The 26,116-nt window shown below is 43.0% G+C and overlaps 1 protein-coding gene across 6 annotated transcripts in view; it reads right to left on the bottom strand.

Moving 5' to 3' along the window:
- Nucleotides 1–11,356: 11,356 nt before the first annotated feature.
- The window catches only part of Znf148 (zinc finger protein 148), a 113,053-nt gene continuing 98,293 nt past the window's right edge, over nt 11,357–26,116 (bottom strand). For all 6 annotated transcript variants that reach the window (XM_051149824.1, XM_051149821.1, XM_051149826.1 and 3 more), the window contains 2 exons: nt 16,794–16,912; nt 11,357–16,543 (listed from right to left, as the gene is read on the bottom strand). In XM_051149824.1, coding sequence (XP_051005781.1) covers nt 14,945–16,543; nt 16,794–16,912 — 1,718 coding nt within the window. In that variant the 3' untranslated portion in view covers nt 11,357–14,944. The remainder of the gene's footprint in view (nt 16,544–16,793; nt 16,913–26,116) is intronic.

Genomic DNA, 26,116 nt, shown 5'->3' with positions numbered 1-26,116 from the left:
GATGAGGGCAGGTGAGAAAAAGACAGCAGCATTGGGCAGTTGTGGCCCACCAAAGGAGTCGACCCTGGCTTTCCGGAGGACAGGGACCTTGTCTCATGACGTTTGGAAGAAGAAAAGGAGGGGGAGAGAGAAGGGCTGAGGTGATCGCTCTCCATTTGGCACCGGTAAGATTCCCTAGACTTGAGCCAATGAGGGGAGAGGAACGGGGGAAGATTCTTGCCAAGGGCTGGATGTGAGACGTGTCGCCCTCAGGGTCAGGTCCTCGCGACCCCGGCCGCCCTTCCCCTCCGCAGAACGGCACCCTCACCTGCTCTTGCTCGGGATCCCGAGGCCACGCCCGCCCTACTCCGCCCCGCCACGTGGCTGAGCTCCGAGCTCCGGGCCACCTGCCCTGCAGGCTCACCCGGAGCAGTCCCCAATGCCCCTGGCAAATGCTGAAGCATCTGCACCTGAGATCCAGGCCCTGAGCACCACCTGTCCTGAAGGGCGGCGGTTCAGCCAGGTGACACCTATCTGGAAGGGAAGGGAGCTCCTAGAGACACGAAAGTGCCCCAGGCATGCTGAGAGGCAGGGGCATGGCCTTCACCACTTCAGCAAGACCACCAGACCGCCTTTCCTAGGGGTGAAATAAGGTTTCCAGGGGCTAGGGTGGCAGGAGGAGGGAGGAATTAAGGTACAGAGAGATTAAATTATCTCCATTTTTAATCTGGCATAGTTCCTAAACCTTAAATAACTTGCTAGGCTTCCATGTGGGCTTCTGAGAAACAGGAGGGCAGCTGGGAGTACTTCCCACGCCCACAAGGCTTTGTGTGAAATCCCTAAAAATAGAGGCTGTTCTTTTAAAACAAAAGGGAAGGCAAAATTCCGGGAACACTGGTGGCGCCCTATCCTCGCTTTGCTGCTTCTGCGAAGGTGTCTTATGTAAAGTTTGCCGTCTGATCCACTTTAATTGTACAGTTCAGTGCGGCTAATCTCGCTCACGGTGTTGCGCAACGATCCATCATCACTATACCCAAAACTTTTTTCATCACCCCACACAGGAAACACACACTTACCCGGCCCCGCCCATGATGCCCCGAACTTTTTGTCTTCTTGTCAAGTCTGGGTATAGCTAGCCTGTACAATACTTACTATTTTGCACCAGGCTCATCGCACTTGAGCACCATGTCCCCAAAGTCCACGTTCTCTGTGCCCCCAAAGCACTTCACCACAAGCAAATGAGCTTTCATTTGTGTGTCTTTTCTTTTCTTCCTCCCGCCCCGCACCTTTGGCTTTACAGTGCTGGGAGTGGAACCCAGAGCTTTGTTGGTGCTGGCTCTGTTCTACTACGGAGCTATATCCCCAGCTTGCAGAGGAGTTTTAATAACTTGTATCTGCAAGAAACAAGACCCCATACTTCCTCCAGTATGAATCACAGATTAGCCATCAATTAAAAAGAGGACGGGGGAGGGGGCGCGAGGGGGGATGGTGGCAAACGCTTTTAATCCCAGCACTGGGAGTCAGAGGCAGGCAGACAGCTGTGAGTTCGAGGCCAGCCTGATCTACAAAGTGAGTCCAGGACAGCTAAGGCTACACAGAGAAACCTTGTCTCGAAAAACAAACAAACAAACAAACAAACAAACAAATAAATAAATAAATAGAAGAGGACAGACAGACAGACAGGATGGCATATTGCTGAGATCCACTACATGGTCATCTAGTCATCTGCATGGCCAGGAAAGCCTTTTTTCTCCCTCATTTTTTGGGTGATGCATGACACTTTTTTTTTTTTTTTTTTTAACGGTGCCTTTAACTAGCTTCCTGTTTGCTGCCAGTGTCGTGTCTGGGAGCCCAAGGAAAGCGTCAGCCTGAGCTTTGAGAGATCTGCATTCAAGCTCACATCACCCTGAGTTTACTACCACAGGAGGAAAGGAAACACCCCTCTTTGTAACCACAGCTTCCTGCAGTAAACCCTTTTCTAAATAAATAAAGCGTTTCCTTTAGAGCATGTTAAGTGTCTTCTAAACCTTAGAATAAATGTCTCCGTCTCTCTCTCTCTCCCTCTCTCCTCCCCCCTCTTCATTTTAAGGCTAAATAGAGAAACTCTGTAGTTTGCAAAGAAAAAGTATACCTTGATTTATATCAACTTAATTTATGACCTTAAAAAACAAACAAACAAAAAACCAAGCAAGCAAGCAAGCAAACTAACCAGGAGTGGGTGGTGCCAGACTTTAGTCCCAGCAGAAGCAAGAGGATCTCTGTGAGTTCAAGGGTAGCCTGGTCTACGGAGCGAGTTCCAGGACAGTCAGGGCTATTGCAGAGAAACTCTGTCTTGAAAAACCAAACAAACAAAAAGAAACAAACAAACAACAAAAAGGCCCCCAAACTCACGCTTGTGCCAAAAAACAGGCACAAGCATGCATTTTCTTATAATGAAACATGTCCATTTCTAAGCTTTCATCCCACGGGACCTACAGGAAGGGTGTCTGCTGCATTGTTAAACTTGTAGTAGTTGAAAACAGGGGACCCTAGCATCCACCAGCAGAAGGCTGACTAATTTAGGACGGAGCCACCCGAGGGCACCAGCCTTTTAAAGCCGGTGGTTTTCCATGTGCTGACACTAAGCTCTGCCCATCACATAATGAATAAAAAACAGTAAGTTGCAGGGCTCTGTGAGTGAGGTGCTATAATCCTTATGTCTATAGGTGCATCACATGCACACAAAACACCACCAGTCTGTGTGTTTCTCTCTAGAGAGAGGAGCCAAGACAGTAAAACAGGAGAGGAAACACACATTAGCAGATAAATCTGGTGTTTTATTGACATTTTTTTTTCTTTTCTTACAAGTACAGAATCTTGTAAGGAGGAAAACAAGTGAGAAAGTTAAAAAGACAAATAATGTATTTTCCCAAGATGGCTGCACCAATATACCCATCCAATCGCATCCGCTTCTCTTAAAACAGGAAGTGAGATTCCCTCAGGAGATGGGTCCCTGTTTGTCCTCATCGACCTGAAGGGACTTTCGCAAATGCCTTGGCTGCCTTTAATCCCAGCACTCGGGAGGCAGAGGCAGGAGGATCGCTGTGAGTTCGAGGCCACCCTGGTCTACAAAGTGAGTCCAAGGACAGACAAGGCTACACAGAGAAACCCTGTCTCAAAAAACAAACAAAACAAACAAAGAAAGCAAATGCCTTGGCTGACAGGAGAATTGGAAGAAGCAACCCTGTTCTGCACCTCACCCTTAGGCGACTTCCACTTGAGACTCAGAGCCCATAGTGTAGGGTGGATGTGGATGGTCCCCACGACAGCTGGGACTCCAGCCCCTAGCAGAAGGGTCCTCGGCCGGCATGGAAGAGCAAACTGTGCTTGCTGGTCGCATTCTGAACCCCTGACTCACAGAGTGAGTAAAAGATGGTGGCTGCTTTAAACAAATCAGTTTGTGGGTCATTTGTTACACAGCAATAGACATCAAATTCATAAAGAATTCAACTGTGATAAAAGTGACTCCCTCTCCCCCCTCCCCCGCCCCATATTTCATATTCATTTTGTTGTTTGGAGTCACAGGCCACAGCCAGTTATGTGTAAAACATAACACAGCTATTAAACTCTTTTCCTTCAACTGAGTAACAACTCAAGCTCAGGCGAGGCGAACGCCACGGTGAGGCTGTTGCTCTGGGCGCCTCACCCTGCTGCGCTGCACACAGAAACGCATTCAGAAGCTTAAGTTACAGGTGGTTCTGAGTCCCCTGAGGAAGGCGCTAGAAGCCAAACTCAGGTCCTTCTCAGGAGCAGTACATGTTCTTAACTGCTGAGCCACCTCTCCGGCCAGCCAGGAGAGGTGTTTTTTGTGGTTTTTTTTTTTTTTTTTTTGTGACAGAGTCTTACTCTGTATAGTCCACACTGACCTAGATTGGCCTTAAAACTCTCAGCAATTCTCTTGCCTCAGTTGGGATTACAGGTGCACATCCACCCTGCCTGGCTCCTGTCTGGATTTTGAATTGTGCTTAAAAGTCCTAGGTAAACCCCGAGGGAGTGACATCTATGAGAAGCACTTTGGGCATTCCTGGAAGTGGGACAGAGGAGCCCCTGGGTCTCAGAGGAGTAGAGGAAGGACCCTAAGGACATCAGAACCCTGCTTGGTTTCCTGGGTAGGGCTGAGTACAGAGGGCGGGGCCCTTCCTCGCAGGTGTCCCCATCTCCTGTCCAGCAGGTTTCTCATCCAGGATCTAAGGCATTTGTTGACTCTGGGGGTTTGCCTTGCAAAAAGAGAAAGTCACTCTAGCACTAGCCACCCGCCACCTGCCACCTGTCACAGGCCAGGACCTGGAAGCTTGAGAAAGCATGTGACTCGGAAGGTCCTGTTTGTTTTATGATGACAGTGCCAGCCTTTCTGGATGGCAACAGCACTGGTTGGCATTCTGTATCTCCTTAAATGTCACACACAGAAGGGTCAGTGGCAGTCCTTTGAGAGTGTAGAAGAGCAAAGTCCGGTCTGGTCCAGAGCCCTGCCTCTTCTTACTACGACTATGCCCAAGGTCTTTGATATATTCAGGGCCCAATCTCCTAGTTTCTCACACAGAGTTCACATTAAGACTGCCAAGCCTTGGGCTGGAGAGATGGCTCAGAGGTTAAGAGCACTTACTGTTCTTCCCAGAGGTCCTGAGTTCAATTCCCAGCAACCACATGGTGGTTCACAACCATCTGTAATGTGATCTGATGCCCTTTTCTGGCAGGCAGATCACTGTATACATAATAAATAAATACATCTTAAAAAAAAAAAAAAAAAGACTGCCAAGCCTCTAGCCAGGAGTGGTGGCATACGCCTTTAATCCCAGCACTAGGAAGGCAGAGGCAGGCAGATCTCTGTGAGTTTGAGGCCAGCCTGGTCTACAAAGTGACTCCAGGACAGGCAAAGCTACACAGAGAAACCCTGTCTTGAAAAACAAACAAACAAACAAACAAACAAACAAAAAATACTGCCAAGCCCAGGGCTGGAGAGATGGCTCAGAGATTAAGAGCACTGGCTGTTCTTCCAAAGGTCCCGAGTTCAATTCCCAGCAACCACGTGTTTGTTCATAGCCATCTATGAGATCTGGTGCCCCTCTGGCATACAGGCATCACACTGTATACATAATAAATAAATAAATATTTTCTTTAAAAAGGCTGCCAAACCTGGCTGGGCACAGTGGCGCACCCCTGTAATCCCAGCACTCGGGGGAGGCAGAGGCAGGAGAATCGCTGTGAGTTGGAGGCCAGCCTGGTCTACAAAGCAAGTCTAGGACAGTCAAGGCTACACAGAAGAACCCTGTCTTGGAAAAACAGAACAAAACAAACAAGCAAACAAAAAAGACTGCCAAGCCTACCTGTGAGGGTTATAGGCTTTGCTGGGGACTGAAATCCAGATCCCCTGATGTTTTCAGATCTTATGCTGTTTCTGTTTCCTTTGAAAACCGCTCCAAACTCCCAGGCACTGCACCTTGGAGGGAATCTCTTTGCATCCTTACATTAACTCTAGGGCATGGACCCTCTCTCTCAGCCACACCCAACAAATATTGTGCATCATCAACCCCTGGGGGCGACACAGAACAGACACGGGAGCAAGGCCATTCAGAACTCGTGAGGAGGACAGACATTACTCAGATCCTCCCATTGTGCTATAGACAGCTAGCCAGGCTAGGGATCATGCATGTCCGGTAGGAACTCACACGTGGTTGAAATGGCCCCATCAGTCAAATTGGGGAGAGCTCTTTCTGAGGAGCTGAAAGACAGGATGGAGAGCGGAGAGGGGAGAGAAAAACGCAAGTAGATGAGGAGCCATGACCAAGCACCAGCAATCAGCAGGGAGACCTTGTCTCAGGAGGGCGGTGCCTGCGCATAGGGCCAAGGCAAGGAGCATAGCTGGTCCAGACAGAGCTTTAAAGCTTCTGAAAGGCTTCCGTGTGGCCCATCTGGAGCAAGGACTGGAGGCCACTGAGTGTGGGGTGTGCAGAAACTTGCAGGAACCCAGGTAAGACTGGGCTGGCTTGGGCTATGATGGTGGTAAAGGAAAGTGGGGTTCCAAAGGGTTAAAGTAGCATTCACAAGCCTATCCCCACCATGAGCTGACATTCTGCTCAGCAGTAGGATACAGAGCACACTGAACTAAATCCAGCATGGAGCCAAGTCATTCCCACTGAGGAGCCCCAGGTTCCAATTCTTCCTTTATCCCTTTGAGGCTGGGAAAGGGCTGGGGCCACTAGGCCATTGCCAGAGGCCTAGCCATCCTACCGTAATGATGTTCCACTTAGCTGGAGGGTACCAAGGGGAAGGAAGTGCCCCTAAAGTCCTGGCACTAATACTCTGTCCCTTTTCAAACTAAGGTGGAACTGGGCATGGTGGCACATGCCTTTAATCCTAGCACCCGGGAGGCAGAGGCAGGCGGATTGTTGTGAGTTCAAGGCCAGCGAGTCTAGGACAGCCAAGGCTACACAGAGAAACCCTGCCTTGAAACAAAACAACCCCCCCCCCCAAAAAAAAAAAAAGCAAAGGTTTGGAAAACAGGCCCACCAAGTTTTAAGAAGGTCCTTCATTTCCCAGTAATAACCTTGGATTCTTTCAGTTTTCCGTTTTGAGACAGGGTTCAGGCTGGCCTTGAAACTCAAAGTCATTAGCCTCAGCCTCAAGAATGTTAGGATTACAGGTATACTCTACTTCTATCTAACCCTGAATCCACGCACTGCCTTTGGACATCCTGTTTAGAAGCCTGCATTAAGCACAGAATCCTAGCATCTCTATCTGATCACGGCCTCATCCTGATGCCACTTCTGGTTAATTCAAGCAGCAGCCTTGACATGTTCTCTACCATGTGAAACGTGCCATCGCTTACACACGCTTACGGGAGGCAGCCTGACGCTGTGAGATGAACACCTTTGAGAACCCTGCAAAGTACCAGCTTCTGTGGTCCTAGTGTTAAGAGGTGATCCTCTGGGTAGCTTCCCCAAGGCTGTAACTGGCCAAGGCCTTCAGACTACTTCCCCACAACTGCACACTCCATGTCGGAATGCAGCCCATAACTTTGGTCATTTCCATCAGGGGTTACTTTTGACAATGTTCTCTATTTCCTCTAGAATGGTCTCCAGTCTTCTATTTTCTGGAGCTGGTTTATTAAATTGCATTTTTCTTGGAAAATCACGCCAAAGCAGAGAACTACCACACTTTCCCACTTACCCATGTACTGAGGAATTGTGATCTAAGGTGCGTGGCTCAGGACCAACACATCTTTAAACTCGGCGTTTGCTTTAATCATACAAAGTACAACACTGTGACATGTAATCTGTAGTTGACACCACAATGTTTCAGATTAAGATGCTAGTAGCCAGGCTGGAGCAATGGCTCAGTGGTTTAAAGCACTGGCTGCACTTCCAGAGGATCCACGTTTGATTCCCAGCACCCACATGGCAGCTCACAATCCCCTGGAACTCCAGTTCCAAAGGATCCGACATTCTCCTCTGTACTCCCCTGGTAATGCACTCACATGGTGCATAGACATAGATGCAGGCAAAACACATAAGTCTTAAGAAAAAAGAGAGAGATAGAGACAGAGTAGTAGCCTCAGCCATCTGTTATTTGCACTTAGCAGTGTCTGGTAAGTAGGTAGGTGATCGGTGCTGAATGACCGCAGGGCGAAGGTTCTGTGCCCCAGCCACTGAAGATCCAGGTCAACAGGAAACACAAGTCCTATCCCAGGGAATCTCTCTCTTGGCTCCATTCCCTACAAGGGAGGAACATCTGTTTCAGCTTTAAGGACATGAGAAGTTAGGAACATTAAGGTTACAACTTTAAAAGCTCGTCTGTATGAGTAAACAGGCAAAGGACCAATGTTCCCCATTTTACAAGTCAGGGCTCTTTTAAACCTTGCATTTCCCCAGGCACTTGAAAATGCCGTTCTTATTTACAGTGTCCCATCTTTTTTTCCATCCCAGCCTTTACAGGTAGGCATGTATATGTCTGCCCAAGTCTATGGACAAAAAGTCTTGTTTACTTAGTATGTGTCACTGGAATTTGTTTGGAAATTTTAAAAATGTGTACAATTAGGGGGAAAAATGACCTAATTACCCATTTTATCTTAACAAGACGGGGCTAGGAACCCACTAAAATTATGAGACCCCCCCATTTTCGCCTTACTTCACTTTCACCTCCAGGAAGTGGGTGCTGTTTATCCTAATACCTGTCAGGTTCAGCCAGGCAGGGAACTGAACAGCAGGGAAGTGTAGTCGGTCTACCCAGACACTATCAGCAAAACCATTCTGTGAGCGATACATTATCAAGTAAGACTCAGCGACAACACATGAATTCAAGTGACTTCAATTTTATTTTTTCATATAATCTTCAGAAGGTGGGAGAAGTGTCAGGTAGAGTATCTCCCCATCCCTCTCCCCACCAAGCCGAATCACTCAAGAACTGGGATCTAGGATCGGAATAGTAGACCATCAGTGGTACCATTACGTACAGTTGGTTACAGCACCGTGCTAATAAGCCAGGGTCTGAGCACTGACTTCTGCAAGGGCCAGTTAACTGATGTTTGTCCCAAGGACAGAGGCAGCACTCTTAACTGCAGACTGTTTTCTTACAATGCATCCCACTGTCAGAAGAAGACAAGGTCCTGGCAAGGTGGTTGGTAAATGAAAACACGTCTAGCTACACTAATTGGGGCGGGGGCGGGGGGATCCCAAGTATGCTACTGATGAAAGGCTAACGGACTCTTATCTGTAAAGAAAACGCCACACATATTCTTAATTCTATGCTCAACTCGGCTCAAGTCTGAAATAGTTAATGACACTTAACAGTGATTTGATCTTAGAACTAACATCATTCCACAGCAGTCTACAGTAAAGGCCCTGGTACTGCCACTCAACCCAAGGAACTTAATTCCATATGGACAGCCTTTCCTCTATAGTAACTATGTACCACAATATTTTTTTGCATATTCACCATTAGTTATTTGGTTCGAAGTACTGTGAAAAATTCAGCTAGAAAATTATTCATAAAACTTGTATTCTGTATTTTATTTTCAAACAGCCAAGTGTCCACATTTAAAATGCAGAATTTGCAAATATAAATTAATCTAATAATTCAATGTAAAATAAAGTAAAACAAGTTCTTTAGTATCACAATACATAAAACGGTATTATAAACTCCAAGAGGCAAGGTGAACCCTATGACGACAGTGCCAAAAGCTATAAAGTCATTAGACCTTGCAATGTCAGTTCACACCCCGTGACCAGGCATGCGACAAGCCGTCACTGTATTCGAATGGCTCAGTGATTCACTCGTGGTATAATGTGGGGTCGAGTGAGACTTTTTTTTTTTTTTTAGCAATAATAAAAAATCTTTCAACAACAACAAAAAAAATCCTCCCAATTGTTTAAAAACAATTATACATGGAGGATAACTATATTTTAAAATATCTTGGCTAAATTTCAATCATTAGGCTGCTGATCGCAGTGTAAAAGTTTGTATTTAAAAATATCACAAATATAGTATTTAACAGTGAAATTTTCAATGTGGTTAAGTTTCACTGTGAAGCGATTTCACCTGAGTAGACTTTGAAATCTAGTGCTTATATTTTGGGGGAAGGGTAGGAAAGCCCCACTCTGTGTCTGGTACTGACTGAGTTTGCAGCTGAGTCTCCTACTGACCCCCTAGGGATGCAGGAACCATCTGCGGTGGCCTTCCCAAGAAAAGACGTCCCCTTTCCCACGTAAATTTACTCTGGCATCTTAGGAAGTCTCAGTATCCATCAAATATTTCCACGTAGCTACCATTCAAGCAGAGCAACCCAATTCACTCAGTTCTATACAACAGCCTCTACATTATATACATGTTTAATTAGCAATAGGAAATAGAAAATAAAAATTTACAGTGATTGAGAAGGGGTCAGAGAATAGGACAGGAGAGTTAATACTGTATAACCAGAATATCCTATCAGCCTACCACTTTCAACGACAAGGTTTTCTTTTATTGGTTGGAATACAAAGAAGGCATAAGGGATTCCAGGAAAATAACACTATGTCTCAGAAAATTCAACGTGCTCAACCATCAGGATTTCCATCACACATTTAATTTCTTCTGTACAGTTTTTATAAAGGTGTTTTTCTTTTCAAAGTCATCAGATTTCCAGGTGACACTCGGCACCACACAGTGTGCCCTTGAAGCAATGAGGTTAACCTGCTTTATTTGGGTACCAAGGTCCCTTCCAGACAGCATTAAAATAAAGACAAGTAAGACCAGACAGATAAAATCCAGTATAATTCAAACCCGACAATGAAAAATTTCCCCCATATTGTTGCAAAATTCTTTCTACTGAAATGCTTTGCTACAATAATAAAAAGCATACATTACATAGAAAAGGTACCAGTGTACTAAAAAGTGACAGGAGTGGACTAGCAAATCCTTCAAAGCACAGTATATAAATGACTAGCATTAAAAACATTTCCCTATAAAATGTAGGTCATAATCATTTATAAATTGGCGGCTTCATTTCTAAAGCAGTGGCGGTGTTCAAAGAGCTGCTCTGTGCAGTGTGGTATCTACTCACTTCGAGCTATAAGTTTGTCTTTCTTTGTATTGAAGTTGAGTAAATTCATCTGGTCAGCTGAGAAATCAAGCTTGAAAAATAAGTATCTAAAAACCAAAGTAGAAAGTTTAGAATCGTTGAAATGTAGCTATGAAACATGAAGAGATTTATCTACTTCACAACTGAACTGAAGTCACCTCAACACTTACGGGCTTGAATCTACAACAGAAACACGTATTAAAACCCAAAGCAAACCACAGAGTTAGGCAGCGGCACAAAAGCAGGAGAAACAAAACAAACCCCCCACATCCCTTCCTTCAGTGTGATGGGCACTAAATTCTGCGGTCTTCCCCCATCTTTGCACAAGAGTGGTGAGGCCATTCAAAGCTTAGCGAAGAGCGAGAGCACAGACGAAGCCAGATCTAGCCTGTCTCCCCTGCAACGTCAATTATGCTGTGTAAACAGTGTTACGTTCCAACAGGAGGAACAATGGAATTTGCTTATAAAAACTGATTAAAGATAATCATTATTAAACGAAGTAAGGGTAACTAATAACTCTGAAATGTTTCTCTAGAACGTTCCTGATGCTACTTGTAAAGTTAGCACTGCTATGTATTATTGCTTACATACAGTACAACGTCACGCCTTCTACCATGAAGCGGTCCTGTGACTGGTTTGTACATATTTACAGAGTCTTAAAAACAAGCTGTAAAAACATTACATACTTTCAGACAATACAAATTAGCACATTGGTACTCACTTCAAACAAATGGAATGCATAACATTAATAAACACCATAAAGGAAGACTCACATCAAGTCCTTGATTGTCAAGACACGTTTATATATAAACTCTAACTGTGCAGAATCAAAGGTTCAATCATAGGTAGGTACGTCCTTACTCGATGAACCGTATTTACAGCATGGTATTGCATAAAAAAATAAAATAATGTTTACAGGGTTTTACTTTTTTTTTTTTTTTTATCCATTGGATTAAAGAAAGCAACAAACACAACAAGAAATGTTTGTCCGCTTTAGTTTGTTTCCTACCAAAGTTTAGGTGGAAAAAAGGAAACACACGGTTTTTATTTGCAGAATATAGCAAGAACAACTGGAAAATTATTTCCCTGAAATAAAGCAATTCAAAACGAAGGTTTAAATTAAATTGCAGACTCAAATAGATTCTCACTGATTATAATAGTGCTTCTTCAAGTAAATACACTGAAAAAAAGATGAGCTCTAGTTTAAAGGTTCTAGGGATTGCAGTGTGCAGCGCGCCTACTTAAAAGTTCCCGGCTTTTTTTTTTTTTTTTTTTTAAACAGCCCTTTAAAAGCTCAAATTAATAAAAATCAAAGAAGTGGCAAAAAGATCTAACCTTGCTGGCACTTTGCAAGTGTCCCCCATCTGTGGGAATGAAAGCTTGCCCTGAGCGCAAGGCCTCTTCTACCTCTCAAGAGATAAAATGACCTACTGCTGGCACCCTGAGTCAGAGCTAAGATGGCAGATTTCTACCTGACTAGGCAGCACATGCGCACTGTAGATCCAAAAAATAAAAAAGCAGGAGCCACTCAGCTATTCCAAACGCAATGAAATACATGTGCAATAAGAACTTAAGTTCAAAAAGCAACAATGCTTTCAGATGTTGGAGAGCCCCTGCCTTGTCTAGTGAGAGGTCTCCCAAGCCCAGACTGGAAGGGCCTGTGAGGAAAAGCAGAACAGGCTCATGGTGGGCAAAAGCTGACTGGTGGCAGGAGTTTCTCTTCGAGGAGAGTTTGCTCACTGAGAGAAATGAGAAGTGTGAACTGACGGGGTATCTCCTATACTCCAGGGATCCATCCAAAGCGGCACACAAGGCCGCTTCTCTAATGCCCAGGCAGGAGCCAGAACTTTCTGAACGAAAGCAGGGAAACCCAGACTGTTGAGATGCTTCTCGGGTGCTGAAGATGCAAGCTGAGCCTGGCAGGCATCCAGAACTTCATAGTAAGTGGTGACTATACTTAACTGGTGAGTCAATAAGTCATGCCGGCTATCGGTCATCTCAAAAGCTTATAACCTGGTAGAAAAGTCTGCCACTGTGTGGGTTTAAAGAAGTGCGGTTTAAGACGGGAATGCAACACCTGAAATTCTGTTTACAGAACTTCCGTTTTCAAAGGCCTTTTCTTCCTAAGCTTACTTGAACCGCTCAGCAACTGTCACATTCTTTAAACTGTGCTGGTGATGTTAAAAGACAGACTCTTACACTGTACAAGAAACACATCAAGTTCTCAGTGGAACCACATTGTTTTTTTAAAATCAGGCTCAGCTTAGGAAATAAAAGTCTGCTCTTATCAAAAGCACTATGAGAAAAATACAAGCACCCGTCTAGGGTGCGCACGGTCCCATCACACCTCATCTGATGAAGCGCTCCTGTGGTTATGTGATGCGCCACAGACACACGGCAGTCTTCAGGTCAATGATGGCAGAACTTAAGATATTCACTTCAAAGAAGTCTAAAGTTCTTGAAGATCTGACAGCAAAGCCGTCAAATGGGAGAACTATGATTTCAAGCAAAGTTCTTAACAAAGTGTAGAGGAAACCACATTAAACATAATTTATATTCCTTGTTATAAAACACCAACATATTAAAAAAAAATAAATGAGTGTAAGTGAAGGATACGGGGGAGCATATCTCTTTGTTCCCCTTCTTTATGAGAACAGTCTTGGGATAACATTAAATAAAAGAAAAATAATTTAAATGAATGACATACTCAACAGTGAAACGAAGCACGGAGATCTGCAGGGTCAACAGCAAAGTCAAAATGGGAGTTTACACAATCTTCATCTCACAGGGCACTAGGTTCAGATTGCCACTGGTGCTTTGTGATAAAGATGGCAGAAATTTAAAGTACAAAACCCAAAAGGTGGAACAAATAAAATAGAGTCAATGTAACTAATGTTAGTCTCCAAAAATCAAAACTGTCCAATGTGTAACTCAAACCACCATTCTTCATAAAAGTATATATAGAGATATATATATAAAAGCAATATTTATTGTACCATGCTGTATTATTTTAAGACAAAGTATACATATATAAAAAGAACATTCGTGGTATAAGGATAAAGTCTGTAGTTTATTTAGATTTTGAAATGCAACAAAAAAGTCTCCGATCCTTCATCTAGCTGAAGAAGAAATTGCGGTTATGGGAATCAGTGAGCACTTCTGAATGTCAAACTGTCATGAGCAGGATTCACTTAAAAGGAACTTAGGTAAGCAATTAAAATGCCCATTTCTTTAGTTTCTTGGGATACTGTTTAATTATCCAATCTATCAAGAGTCCAGAAAGAGAAGAATTAAACCAGGTTTTACAGTCCAAAGATATCCCAACTTCCTTTTATTGCCAAAAAGCAAAATTGTCAATTACGAGATGATTATGACACAACCATATCAAACCTAAAAAAAAAAAATAAAATAAAATCTATTTCTTTTTACTTTGAGAAATCAAAAATACCAGATTAATTCTAAGTGCTCTATGTCAACTGAAGTGTGTAAAGTAAAATACATTTCAGCTTTAACACGTGGAATATACATTTCGTGTAAGCATTATTTTCTTGGGAATGTAATCTACAGAATATTTTTTTTTACTAAAACTTCAAACCTTGATACTTGCACATGAAAAATCATAAAAAATATCTAAGTATACCTGTACAAAGAAACTGACACCAATATGCATACTTCCATAAAGAAGTGAATGCTTCAACAGTTGTGAGTTTTGGTAAAAGTTTTGAAAGTATGCATACTTTAAAAGTAATTAGGCTTTTAAATAGTGGAGTCTTAGACTATCAGATTTTTATTACTTTTTTTTCTTCAAAAAAAAAAAAAAGACACATGTCAATATAATGCAAAATGAAGATCAAGGGTATATGGCATATCATTTTTTAAAGGTGGTTTCTTTTTATTCCCCCCATAGGACAAACTACTTATTTAAGCCATACTCTTGACATTGAAACTTTAAGTTCACTGTCTGTGACACAGCCTCGGATTCCCTGCTGAAGTGCAATACTATGCTCAAAACTTAGAAACAGGATGAGGAAGTTTCACACAATTACTACTCTCCTAAGAATGTACACTGGTATCAGTTAGGAAACAATTGTGCGAAAGTCTTTTTTTCCTTTTCTCTTGGTGTGGGTGAATAGCAAGGCTCTGATCTAAAACAGGTAATGCACTGCTTCTCTAACGGTGACGACACGTAAGGCAGTTCAAGGAATGCGGACTAACCAAACGAAATGCAGTTACTGGATTATCTTGCTATTCTCATCAGCTTGCTATGGACGCATTGCTCTTAGATCTGTACAGCACTCCATTTTACACAGAGTAAGCCCACTCTCGATTCATCTGTTCTAAAGTGCCAGTATTATTTACACATTTTTTCCCCTAGCCAAAAGTCTGGCCAGTTGTGGCATCTGGTGAAGATGTCATCCCAGCTCTGTTATCATTTACATTCACCAAGGGAAATTCTGAAAATTCAGCACTTGTCCCTGGTCCCCGAAGGTTCACCTGTCCATTGGCAGTGCTAAATTGAGTTGCTATTCCAGCTCTGGATCCATGATATGGAGCACGGAAGGGCTGTTCAAAGGAGCTCATTTGGTAAGCCTGGTGGACAGGCTGTGCCTCAGCTTTCTTCTGAGAAGTCACTTGATCCAAAAAGTCTGCTGTCGATGTGGCGGAGGCGTGGTTTGTCTCGTCACCTGAAAAGGGAAACGGGTGCTGTGAGTCACCGACTATTAGTCCAAAGTGGGCCTTATCTGGAGTTGTTCTTAGTGGAGAATTCATTCCTGAACGAAAGCTATTGATGGGCATGGCTGTATAGACTTGCTTGTCTATGGAAGAGAAGGCTGGCGGATTTGGAAGGGTCTGGTTATCAGTCACAAAGTTAAGGCTCGGGCTATTCAAATAGGCATCGTTTTGGCTAGTTCTGTCCAAAGCCTGTTGCAGAAACTTGGAGTATTCCTGCAACATGTTAGCTTTATCTGATGAGGATGCTTGGGAACTGGATCCAACATTCTCTGACGGGGTGACCTCAGGTACATCGGAAGAGTTGATTGATATGCTAGAAGTCACTTCAGTGTCTGCAACACTGAAGGAAATCTCATGCTGTCCATTAGCTTTGTGAGAATAGTGGTCCAGCAGAGTCTGCAGGACCTCATCTGGAATAACGTTTTTGTCATGATTGCTCTTGATCTCCACGTTCAGCGCCTGGGAATCCAGGATGGACGCTGTGCTGCTCTCGTCAATGACGCTGGCCACAGCTGCTTGAGTCACAGAAGGCTGAGACGCTATGGTGCCCACATTCAGTGCGTACTCCCTGCTGTTGTTACTTGCAGCTTGAAGATACCGCTTCTTCTTCAGGAACTGCATGGCATCGTCGTAATTAGTACTGCTGTGCACAGGCTTGCTGGGCCCCTCCTGCAGGGTGTCCACCTGATCCATGTCAGCGCTGCCCTCTGAGTCCAAGAGCGCCTGCTTATCCACAAGCTCAAAGGCATACTTTGAGACCTTGCTGTCTTCGTAAGTGGACAGGGGTGAGATGGTCTGACTTTGCTCCAGCGGCTGTTTCAGGCTTCTCTTACTATTGATCTTCTTGAGAACCAACTTGGGTGGGTGTATCTCTCCAGAAGCATCTTCCAAATGGGAGCCTCCAACGGAAGAGTGCGGCATTTCAACAGCATACTCCGCGACCATGTACTCATCTTTTACTTTAGTGCTTGAAGAATAGAGAGGCAGGTAGTCGCTTTTGTCTTTCTTCATATCAGACTTGTCCAATGCACTCTCTTTGTCCATTCCAGATGATTTCTTCTCAGTTTTTTGCCTTTTCTTTTTTGGCAGTGAATTATCTTTTGGTGATGTGGAAAAGCCAGAATCTTCCTCTGATGTCAGAAGGCCACCTTTGATAGCACATCTGTTTAGTTTTTTGTCATGATTTTCATGGCACATACGTTTATGTTTCAATACACGATCTGTTCTGGAAAAATACTGTTGAAATCAGAGGTTGGAAGTGGTTTTTTTGTTGTTTTTATGATTTTTTTTTGTCAACAAGGAAGAGAAGAAAAGAAACAAGATAATTAATAACAATATAAACAATTCCAAACCCATTCACTGATCAAATTTCTACTGTAAGTCTAGAGTTAAAACATCTCAGAGGTCCTAGGACTGGCTGCTGTCTAACTTGTTGGTGATCTCACACTGCAGTGAAGGTAGAAGGGCCCAAAACTGCCTAACTTACCTGTAAGCAGTATTCACACTGGTACGGCTTCTCTCCACTGTGAGTTCTCTTGTGCCTTTCCATGTGGTATTTCTGTATGAATCTCATGCCACATTCATCACAGCGAAATGGTTTTTCACCTAGTACATGATTTAAGAAATTTAAAGCAAAACATTGTAAAAGCATGGACTGCTTTGCCGAAAGAAACTCTTAACATAAACAGCTTTAGTAGTTATGTGCTCCTTTTAGATGACAACAAGCCTTTTATATACTAAGAGCTGAAAAGACACGTTAAAGAGTGTCATCAATGCACTCTAACACGGTTCTTGAGTACAGATTTTTAAAATAACAGCACATCTGGAGATTTCATTTATTCATTCATCATGTGCTACACACACCTTGGCACACAGACAGCGGTTGCAAGACAACTTGTGGGACTTGGCTCTCTCCTTCAGCATGGAGGCCTCAGGGTTTGAACATTCAGGCTCTCAATCTTGACAGCAAGTACTAACATGGGTTCAGCTATCTTGTAGCCCTGGGTATAGCTATTCCATTCTTAGTTTTTTTTTTTTTTTTTTCTTCTTCTTTTTAATTTTTAAATTACATTTACTCTTCTGTGTATCAGAGGCAGACATATGCCTGCCATGGACGTGTGGAGGTGAGAGGACAATTCAAAGGAATCGGGTTTCTCCTTCCCCCATGCAGGCCCTAGGGTTCCTATGACTCCTAATCCCTTCAAAGCACTTGTGGGCAAAGGAAATCTGGACCCTAAGTGTCTCTTGAGTCAGCTCACTAACAAGCTGTAATTTGTACTGGGACACAATTTCCCAAGTGAGGTCTGGGGTTGGAGGAGTTGTTTGTGGTGTGTATGCTGCAACACAGTCCTGAGATTCATGCCCAGAACTGCAAAAACAAACCAAAGCAAGGTTTGTTCCTTCTCTTTCTTAACTCAAACCCGAGTCTTGTGTCGTTTGTGGAAAGAATTAGACTGAGTGCTGTCAACTGGACACACACCTGATCTCATTGCCCTTCCTTTACTCCCTAAGAGCTTTTAGCCCTAGAGAAACATTACTGAGAGTTCAAATAGCTTATACTGATATAAGGAGGTGTCAGAGTCATCTTGAATGCTCTCCAGGAAGCTAATGCTCCCCATCACACAGTCAACAAATGTTTTTGTTACTATGTTCTCTCTCCCTATACCCCATGTATGTGTGCATGAGGTGTCTCTTTCTACTATGTTAAGGAGCCTATTTGTTTGTACTATTTTTTCAGGTGACTCTTGCATTTTCTCCCTGAGCTAAGGCCTCACTATGTAGCCCATGTGCCCTGTAGAACAAGACATCTAACCTGGGTCTCTCTGATGCGCTTTTGCTAGCTACTGTTTCTACATAGTAACTGAGAAAGCAGCAAAGCTAATGTCTTTCTCCTGATTTGGGCATTTTGGTGTTTGTTACTGCTGAAGACAAATGGGAATAAAAATGAAAGATACATCTGTTCTTTGAAAATTTTAAAACTTGAATGAAATTTCTTCTGGATAAAAATCTCTTTAATGCTTTTCCCTTGGAGGGCTTGAGAGCTTCTTTTGGAAAAGGAAGCCAATACATATAAGCTACTCAAATGATTAAGACTGACATAAAATTTAAGTGAAAAGTAGTAAATGCGAGATTAAAAAACAAAACAAAACAGAAATCATTTTGGAAAGCGTAACAGGTGAGAAAAATAATCTCAGTATATTCCACAAACACTGAGTTTCCAGTGCCCAAGGGCTCCTGACTGTGATATTCCACTTGCCACTGCAGACCATCAGCAGCCTATGCTACAGTTAGACTGTGTCCCACAAAGGCGCCCACGTTGGGGGCTTGGTCCTCAATGTAATGGCGTTGGGAGGCAGGATAGAATCTTTCAGAACTGGAGCCTAGTGTGAAGTGATTACATCATCATGGACAACACTCGCAAAAGGAACGAGCGTATGTTTTGTAGCCCCTCCATTTACTTCTTACAAGGGAACTAAACAGTTGCTCTGGCCTCCTGTTTCGCCTTCAGGTCACACGCATTCTGCCATGATGCCACCTAACATGACGTGATGTGGTTAGGGGCCCTCACCAGAGGCCAAATGAATAGAGCTACATAGCCTTGACTTTTAGCCTCCAAATGGCAACCTAGCACACCTTGCTTTCTTTCTCTATGAGGTACCCATCAGCCAGGGTTACTTCACTTCTGCATTCTGCTACAGTAGCTATTAAGGTAGATTATTCGTGTGAGTATTACAAGGACCTACACTTCATGCACAATCTAACTACTCTACAGTTTGACGTAATAATCTGAACTAATTATTCCTCTTTAAACTAGGTCCAGCCACCATCCTATCAAAATGGCTCTTTTTGATGTATTGTTTTGTTGTCTGAAATAGGGTCTTGATAGGTTGGCCAGGCTGGCTTAAAGCTTGCTATTTAGGCCTACACTGGTCTTAAATTTACCATTCTTATGCCTCAGCCTTCCAAATGCTAGGATTATGGCGGATACTACCACACCAGGCTCAGAGTGGTTCTTGCAAATCACTATAAAGTTGTTAATTCAAACAACTCACTCTCCAGTTACCCTGCTGATCTTCTTACTGACCCTCAGCGAGGTGGACTGCACTTTGCACCCAGCTTCTAGGACAGCTCCTCTGGGTGCTCCTTCTTGGTGCTGTCTCTAGGCAACCCTCCCCAAAAATGCACATGCTCTTGCACTGGAAGATCATGCCCGAGCCTCTGCCTTTCTCCTTCCACATTATTTTCTTTGGCAAGAGCGAAGCTGATCTATTGTCATGGCTTTATTTATGCTCAAACTTGACCTCCAGACCCAAGCCTCCATTTTGTCTATTCAGCATTCCTCGCTCCTTTTCATTTTAGAGTCATTTATTTTATGTGTATGAATACTTGCTTGCATGTACATATGTTTACCACATGCCAGCCCGGCGATGGAGGAAGCCAGAATTAGGTGTCAGATCTCCTGGAACTAAAGTTACAGGTAGTTGGGAGCCACTGTGTGTGTGCTGAGAACTGAACCTGGATCCTCCACGAGGCAGCCAGTGTTTTTTAACCACCGAGCCATCTCTCCCCTCTTGACATTTCTAATACTTCTGGGTCTCAAATACATTGCATCTCTTACTAAACTTTAGATCTTTAACTACAACTAAGATTACAATGGTTTTACTCTTCACTTAGCTGTCCAAGCCAGAAGCCTGTACAACTTTCCCCCCTCTCCATATCTGCCCAATTGACAGATCCTATTGATTGTTTTCAATTCACTGCTGCCTTCACTCAAGTTCAAGACATCTCCTGGCCTGGAAAATGATAGCATGTCCTCCTGACTAGCTGTGTTAATAATGTAAAAGGAGCCAGGTATGGTGGCTCATGCCTGTAATCACAGCACTTGGGAGGCAGAAGCAGGCGGATACTGTGAGTTCGAGGCCAGCCTGGTCCACAAAGCGAGCCCAGGACAGCCAAGGCTACACTATGAAAAATTTAGGTCTAATATATTTGAGACCTAGGCATGATGGCACACGCTCAAAAATCTAGTACTTGGGAGGTAGAAGCAGGAAAGTTCAAGAATGCCTCTGGCTAGACAGTGAGTTCAAGATGAGCCTGAATTGTAAGAGATCCTGTTTAACACCTTCCTCCACCAAAGGGGGGAAAGTTCACTTGGTCTTAGTAAAACATACTTGAAAAGTGAGCTGTTTCCTACAACTTTTAGCTTTTTTGAGATAGGGTCTCACTCTGTAACCCAGGCTGGCCCAACCTCATTTGTCTTAGCCTCAAGTGCTGGAATTACAGGCATGAGGTACCATGCTTGGTGTAATTTATTTTTTTAAAAAGTCTTTAAAAAAGTAGACATTGAAATATACTAGGAAAATAAATTATTATGCCAAAAGTCAGATCATGTAGTATTAAGAGAAGCAACATGAAATAGTGCTTCAGAGTACAGGCTCTACAGCCAAGAGCTAGGTTCAAGGCTGCTCTCAATAGTTAGCTAAGAAACTGTGGGTGTTATATAAACCTCCAGAGCCGATATTCTCATCTGTAAAATGAGACCAGGGGGCATGTCTCAGAACCAAACATTAAGTGGGCAACTTATGAAAATTAGTTGTGGCCTGGAGAGATGGCTCAGAGGTTAAGAGCACTGACTGCTCCTCTAGAGGCCCTGAGTTCAATTCCCAGCAACCACATGGTGGCTCACAACCATCTATAGTGTGATCTGATGCCCTCTTTTGGCCTGCAGGTGTACATAATAATAAATAAGTACATCTTAAAAAGAAAAAGTAAAGAAAATTAGTAGTGACTTGAGAATGAAATCTAACACAATACAGTAATTCAAGAAAATGTTATTAGCTATTGACAATAAAATGAAGAGGCTGGCAATAAATTAATATTACACCTACAAATTAATTAAGTTTTAATTCAGCAAGTCGTCATACATGCCAAACGAAAACATTCTTAAACTGAATTTGGGCAAAGATAAAACCAGAATTACTGAACTCAACACATGGATCAGTACGCACATTCACAGTAATTTTGCTCCTAACTTTTGGGAGCACTAAGACTGAGTTTTAATATAGTCCTTTTAGGAGTTGGAAAAGCATTACCCAGGAAGTTACATTTCTATAGAAAATCAACTGAGACAAATTACAACCCATGAAATGGGAATCAGCTTATTAAAGAAAAACTAGACGGTAACATGGAAGCAGCTAGAGAGCTGTGGCCTGAAAATCCTCAGTGAACAAAGTGACATTATCCAGGCAGTGGTGATGTACACCTTTAATCCCAGTACTCAAGAGGAGAGGCAGATCTCTGTGAGTTTGGGGCCAGCCTAGTTGAGAGAGTTCTAGGACATCCAGGGCGACACAGAGAAACCCTGTCTCAGAAAAGAAAAGAAGAAAAAAAGTGACTTTAGTGGGAAGCACCTTTCAAGACCTATCTTTCTGATACAGAATGCTTTTTCTTGCCTACAATGAAAGGAGGCAAGAAGAACACGGGCGGCGACTACTCTTTATCATCATCATCATCATCATCATCATCATCATCATCATCATCATCATCATCATCATCCTCTGTCGTCTACCTATCTGCCATCTCTCTATCTATCTGAAATCATAGGCCAGAGCCAGAGCTGGGAGGACAGGAGGCTGAGGCTAGAGAACTAAATTCAAGGCAACATAGGCTACAGAGAAAGATGTGCTCTGTAAGTGAATGAGCACACGGATGAATGAAAAGTAGAGCTTCATCCCGTGAGTTTCTCCCACAAAGTTGTGCAAAGATCTACTAATAAAGACCGTATATGTGGTCTAGCCGTAGGTCCTTGAGAATAAAGCACCTAATAAGAGAACTGTTTCTCAGCTTCTCAAGATTAGAGTTTAGATATCTCCTTTATGAAAGCAACAAGACTAGAAAATTAATAACCTTAAGTAAGAGAAAAATCCCAAGAAAACCCTATCCATAATTTCAAATAACTGGAAGATTGTCTAGGACAGTGGTTCTCACCCTTCCTAATGCTGCAACCCTTTAACACAATTCCTCATGTTGTGGTGACCCCCAACCATCAAATTATTTTGTTGCTGCTTCATAACTGTAATTCTACTACTGTTATGAACTGTAATATAAATATCTGACACACAGGATATCTGCTATGTGACCCCTTTTGGGCGTTGTGACCCGCAGGTTGAGAACCACTGGTCTAGAAACTAATTATGAAAAATAGAAAACAGACAGTCCACTGTCCTTACTCAGATGCTGAATGACATGTGAACACAGCCTCTGCTACATATTCTAGCCTACTCCCCCCCCCCCACGCCCAAACATGAATCCTTACAATACTGTGTAGTCTGGCCTCAAACTCTTGGCCTCCAGAGTGCTGAGATTACAAGTGTGAGCCACCAGACCAACATTAAGACCTCACATTTCTATCAGCCAAGCTGCAGAGTAGGTGGACACACTGGAATAAGTACTTTAGCCTATGAACACTAAGTACCTATCATCCCAACAGCACCTAGCAGACCTAACTCAAGGCGGAGTACTAGTTTATGGAGAATGCCATCTAAATGTGGCATCACTAAGAACTAGTAAAATGGATGACGGGTTTGCTATTATCACTATGTGCTTAGCCAAAAAAGAAATGATCGTGTAATTCCAAAACATAAACATAGACTTTAAAGTACCGAAGTAAATACTATCCTGACTCCAAGCATTTCAAATTAGCCTGTTGCAAACTTTGCAGCCAGCTATTGACAGTAAGTGCCATGAAGACAGCACTCAGCATGGAAGGTCAGCTGATTTCCTAAAAAGAAACAAATCCTCCTCGCCAGGCTGTTTTCCTCCTCTTCATAGAAAGCTGGAGACAGGTATCTCGGACTTCTTGCTATTTTTCCTTATGAATTACATAGAGTATCAAGGGATCAAAAGCAATCCTCAAAAGCAAACTTTATCACTAAATGTTTTTCCTAATCACGGCCTTCATTAGGGCCCTTAGACTTTGTTGATTCCCTGCCCCTTAATGTCTTATAATTTCCTATAATAAAAAACTCACCTGTCCATATTAGCTGCACTTTACACTGTATTTCACACACACTGACTTTTTTTCCCCACACATACCAAAAATGTTTATTTCAGAGAAGTGAAAAAAACTGATAAAGAGTAAAGCTTGAGAAGGGGGCAGGGCAGGGATGGGGAGATGGCTAATGGCAACAGCACAGCAGGGTTAAGAATGATGACATTAACTCATCGTCAGTTTCTACTAGAGAGGATCTGGAGTGTCCCCACAAGAAGAAAGGATAGATGCTTCAGGGAATGAGTGAGCTGGCTGCCCTGGTCTGATCACTGTACACTGTAGTTGGTACTGAAGCACCACTCTCCCCGATAAAAACATGCAATTAATGTGTGCTAATCAGAAACAAAACTTAAACCAATAAACATAACCGCGTGGGACTCTAGCAGAACAGAGCAGCCATAATAAAGTACTGAAGAACATTATTTTGTGGACGTGTGTGCGCACATCTCCAGTTGTACCCATTTCCTTGCAAATGCAACAACCTTGTTCTTTCTTTCTTTTTTTTTTTTTTTTGAGACAGGGTTTCTCTGTGTAGTCCTGGACCAGGCTGGCCTTGAACTCACAGAGATCAGCCTGCCTCTGCCTCCCAAGTGGTGGGATTAAAGGCGCACCACCAGACAACAATTGTATTCCTTATTGCTGAAATAAAGCCCATTATGTGTATTTTTCACTTTTCCTTATGCATTCTCCTTGTTGGATAGCTATGTTGGTTCTGTAATTTGGCTAAGGTAAATAGTGTTACATTTAATTAAGACTTTGGTATACTAAGTAAGAGTGGAGACAGTGGATATCCTTGTCTCATTCCAGATTTTACAGATATGCTCAGTTTTCTGTCATTTAATATAATGTTGGCTATAGTCTACAATATACAGTATTTATTATGGTGAAGTTCGTTTGGTCTCTCACTAGTTAAGTCATATACATTTAAGAAATGTGGTTTGAACGGTTTCTATGCTGCAGCTCACAGAGCAGGAACACTGTTGTTACACAAAGAACCCACACACTCTGGCTCAGAACACAGCACTTTAAAGCCATCCATCTCTTCTCTGTATTGGGCTGTCAAGTAGCTAAAAATAAAAGTAACAAGCACTGCAGGGAACCTAATTTAACCCCTGGGTTCCACACATTAAAGGAGGAAAGTGAGGCCCACAAGTTGAGTCTGACTTCCACACGGGCCGTGTGTGGACACCCTGTGGGAGTCACTTCTCTGCTTCCACTCGGTGGGTCTCAGAGGTCAAACTCAGGTGAGCAGGCTTGGTCTGCCAGACAAACACATTTACCTTCCGAGCCATCTCCCAGGCTCCATTTTCAGGTCTCTAAAACAGAGCTGTCGTGTTTCCCTGTGTTTTAATGCTTGTATTAGCTCTACACACACACACGTGCGCGTCCCTGGCTGTGGACTAACACTGGTAGTTGGCAGAGTCTTGGCTTGTGGTAGAATGTGTCTTTTTTGACAAGTATCCCCAGACACTGGAATGTGTGTGCAGTTCAATGTGGAGGCACGGTCTCTGACATGTCCACGCTACAGCCCAGGTCTGCACACATCCCGTGACTGCTATGGACGTGGGTGAACACAGCTGCACATGACATACTACATATCTCAATGTCAAAAGGCTGAGCAGTAGAGGTCCTTGGGGTCATGGCTCCAGTTCTCTATCAGCTGATTAAAAGAAAAAATCTGATTGATAATGATGGCTCACGGCAGCCTAAGACTAAACTTGTTTACACTTTCTTTTCAGTGTTTGCTTGTCCCACATACATATTTAAAAACCTTCAGTCTTCTGGTGTCACCAAACCTTGCTATCACCGTGACTTGCTTTCCTTCATCTCTAATGTTTGCTGCCTGAAAACTCTTCTTTGACTGGATCTACTGTGGCCACAACTGTTTACATAGTGTATGCTTTTCTATTGTTTCATGTTACTTCTTATTGGTCCTTACATACCAAATATATCTCTTGATCACAGGGCTTTGTTTTGGTATAGTCTGGAGTATTTAAGCTTTTTACATTTGGATACTTTTTCAACTACTTTGGATTAAACATAATCATACACTATTTATTTGCTATTTGGCCATTGGTTTCTGCTCGTTTTGCTCCTCTCAACTGCTTTTGGGTAAATCAGGCACAGGCTGAGAACCTCTAACCCAGAATTTTGAAATCTGAAATACTCCAAAGTCCAAAACTTTCTGAGTGCCAAAACGAAACAGGAGGCAATCCACCCTTAGACGGCCGTGGTATGCTACGCTACAGTCCAGGCAGGTTAAAGGTCTTATCATATTACCTTCAGGCTGTATGTGTCACCACAATCAATTTCTTGTTTTATTTGGGCCCAACCCTTAGGTATCTTATGCAAAAGCAAGTATTACAAAATCTAAAATCATTTCAATTTTAAATACTTTGGGTCCCAAGCATTCAGGGTAAAGGACACTCAAACTGTATCTCTTAGCATTTTTTTTCTTTCCTATTTGAATATATTGACTATAACTTGCTTTACTATTCTTTTCTGTTTCTTTTTCTTTTTTTTTGCATTTTGTTTTGGTTTTTGAGATAAGATCTATTTAGCTCTGGCTGTCCTGGAACTTGCAGTGTAGACCAAGCTGGCCTCAAAATCACACAGACCCAGCTGCCTGGGGTTAAAGGAATGCATCACCACTAGGCTTTGTTTTACTATTCTTGTAGTGGCTATGGTGAAAATAAGTTTTTATGCCAATACAGGTTACTACCATCTTCCATGCCAGTACAAGGGGTTTAGAATATTAG

Source organism: Acomys russatus, chromosome 8 (genome assembly GCF_903995435.1).
Source record: "Acomys russatus chromosome 8, mAcoRus1.1, whole genome shotgun sequence".
Taxonomy (NCBI): domain Eukaryota; kingdom Metazoa; phylum Chordata; class Mammalia; order Rodentia; family Muridae; genus Acomys; species Acomys russatus.
Note: the sequence above shows the minus strand (reverse complement) of the source record. Positions and strands in the feature narration are given on the sequence as shown.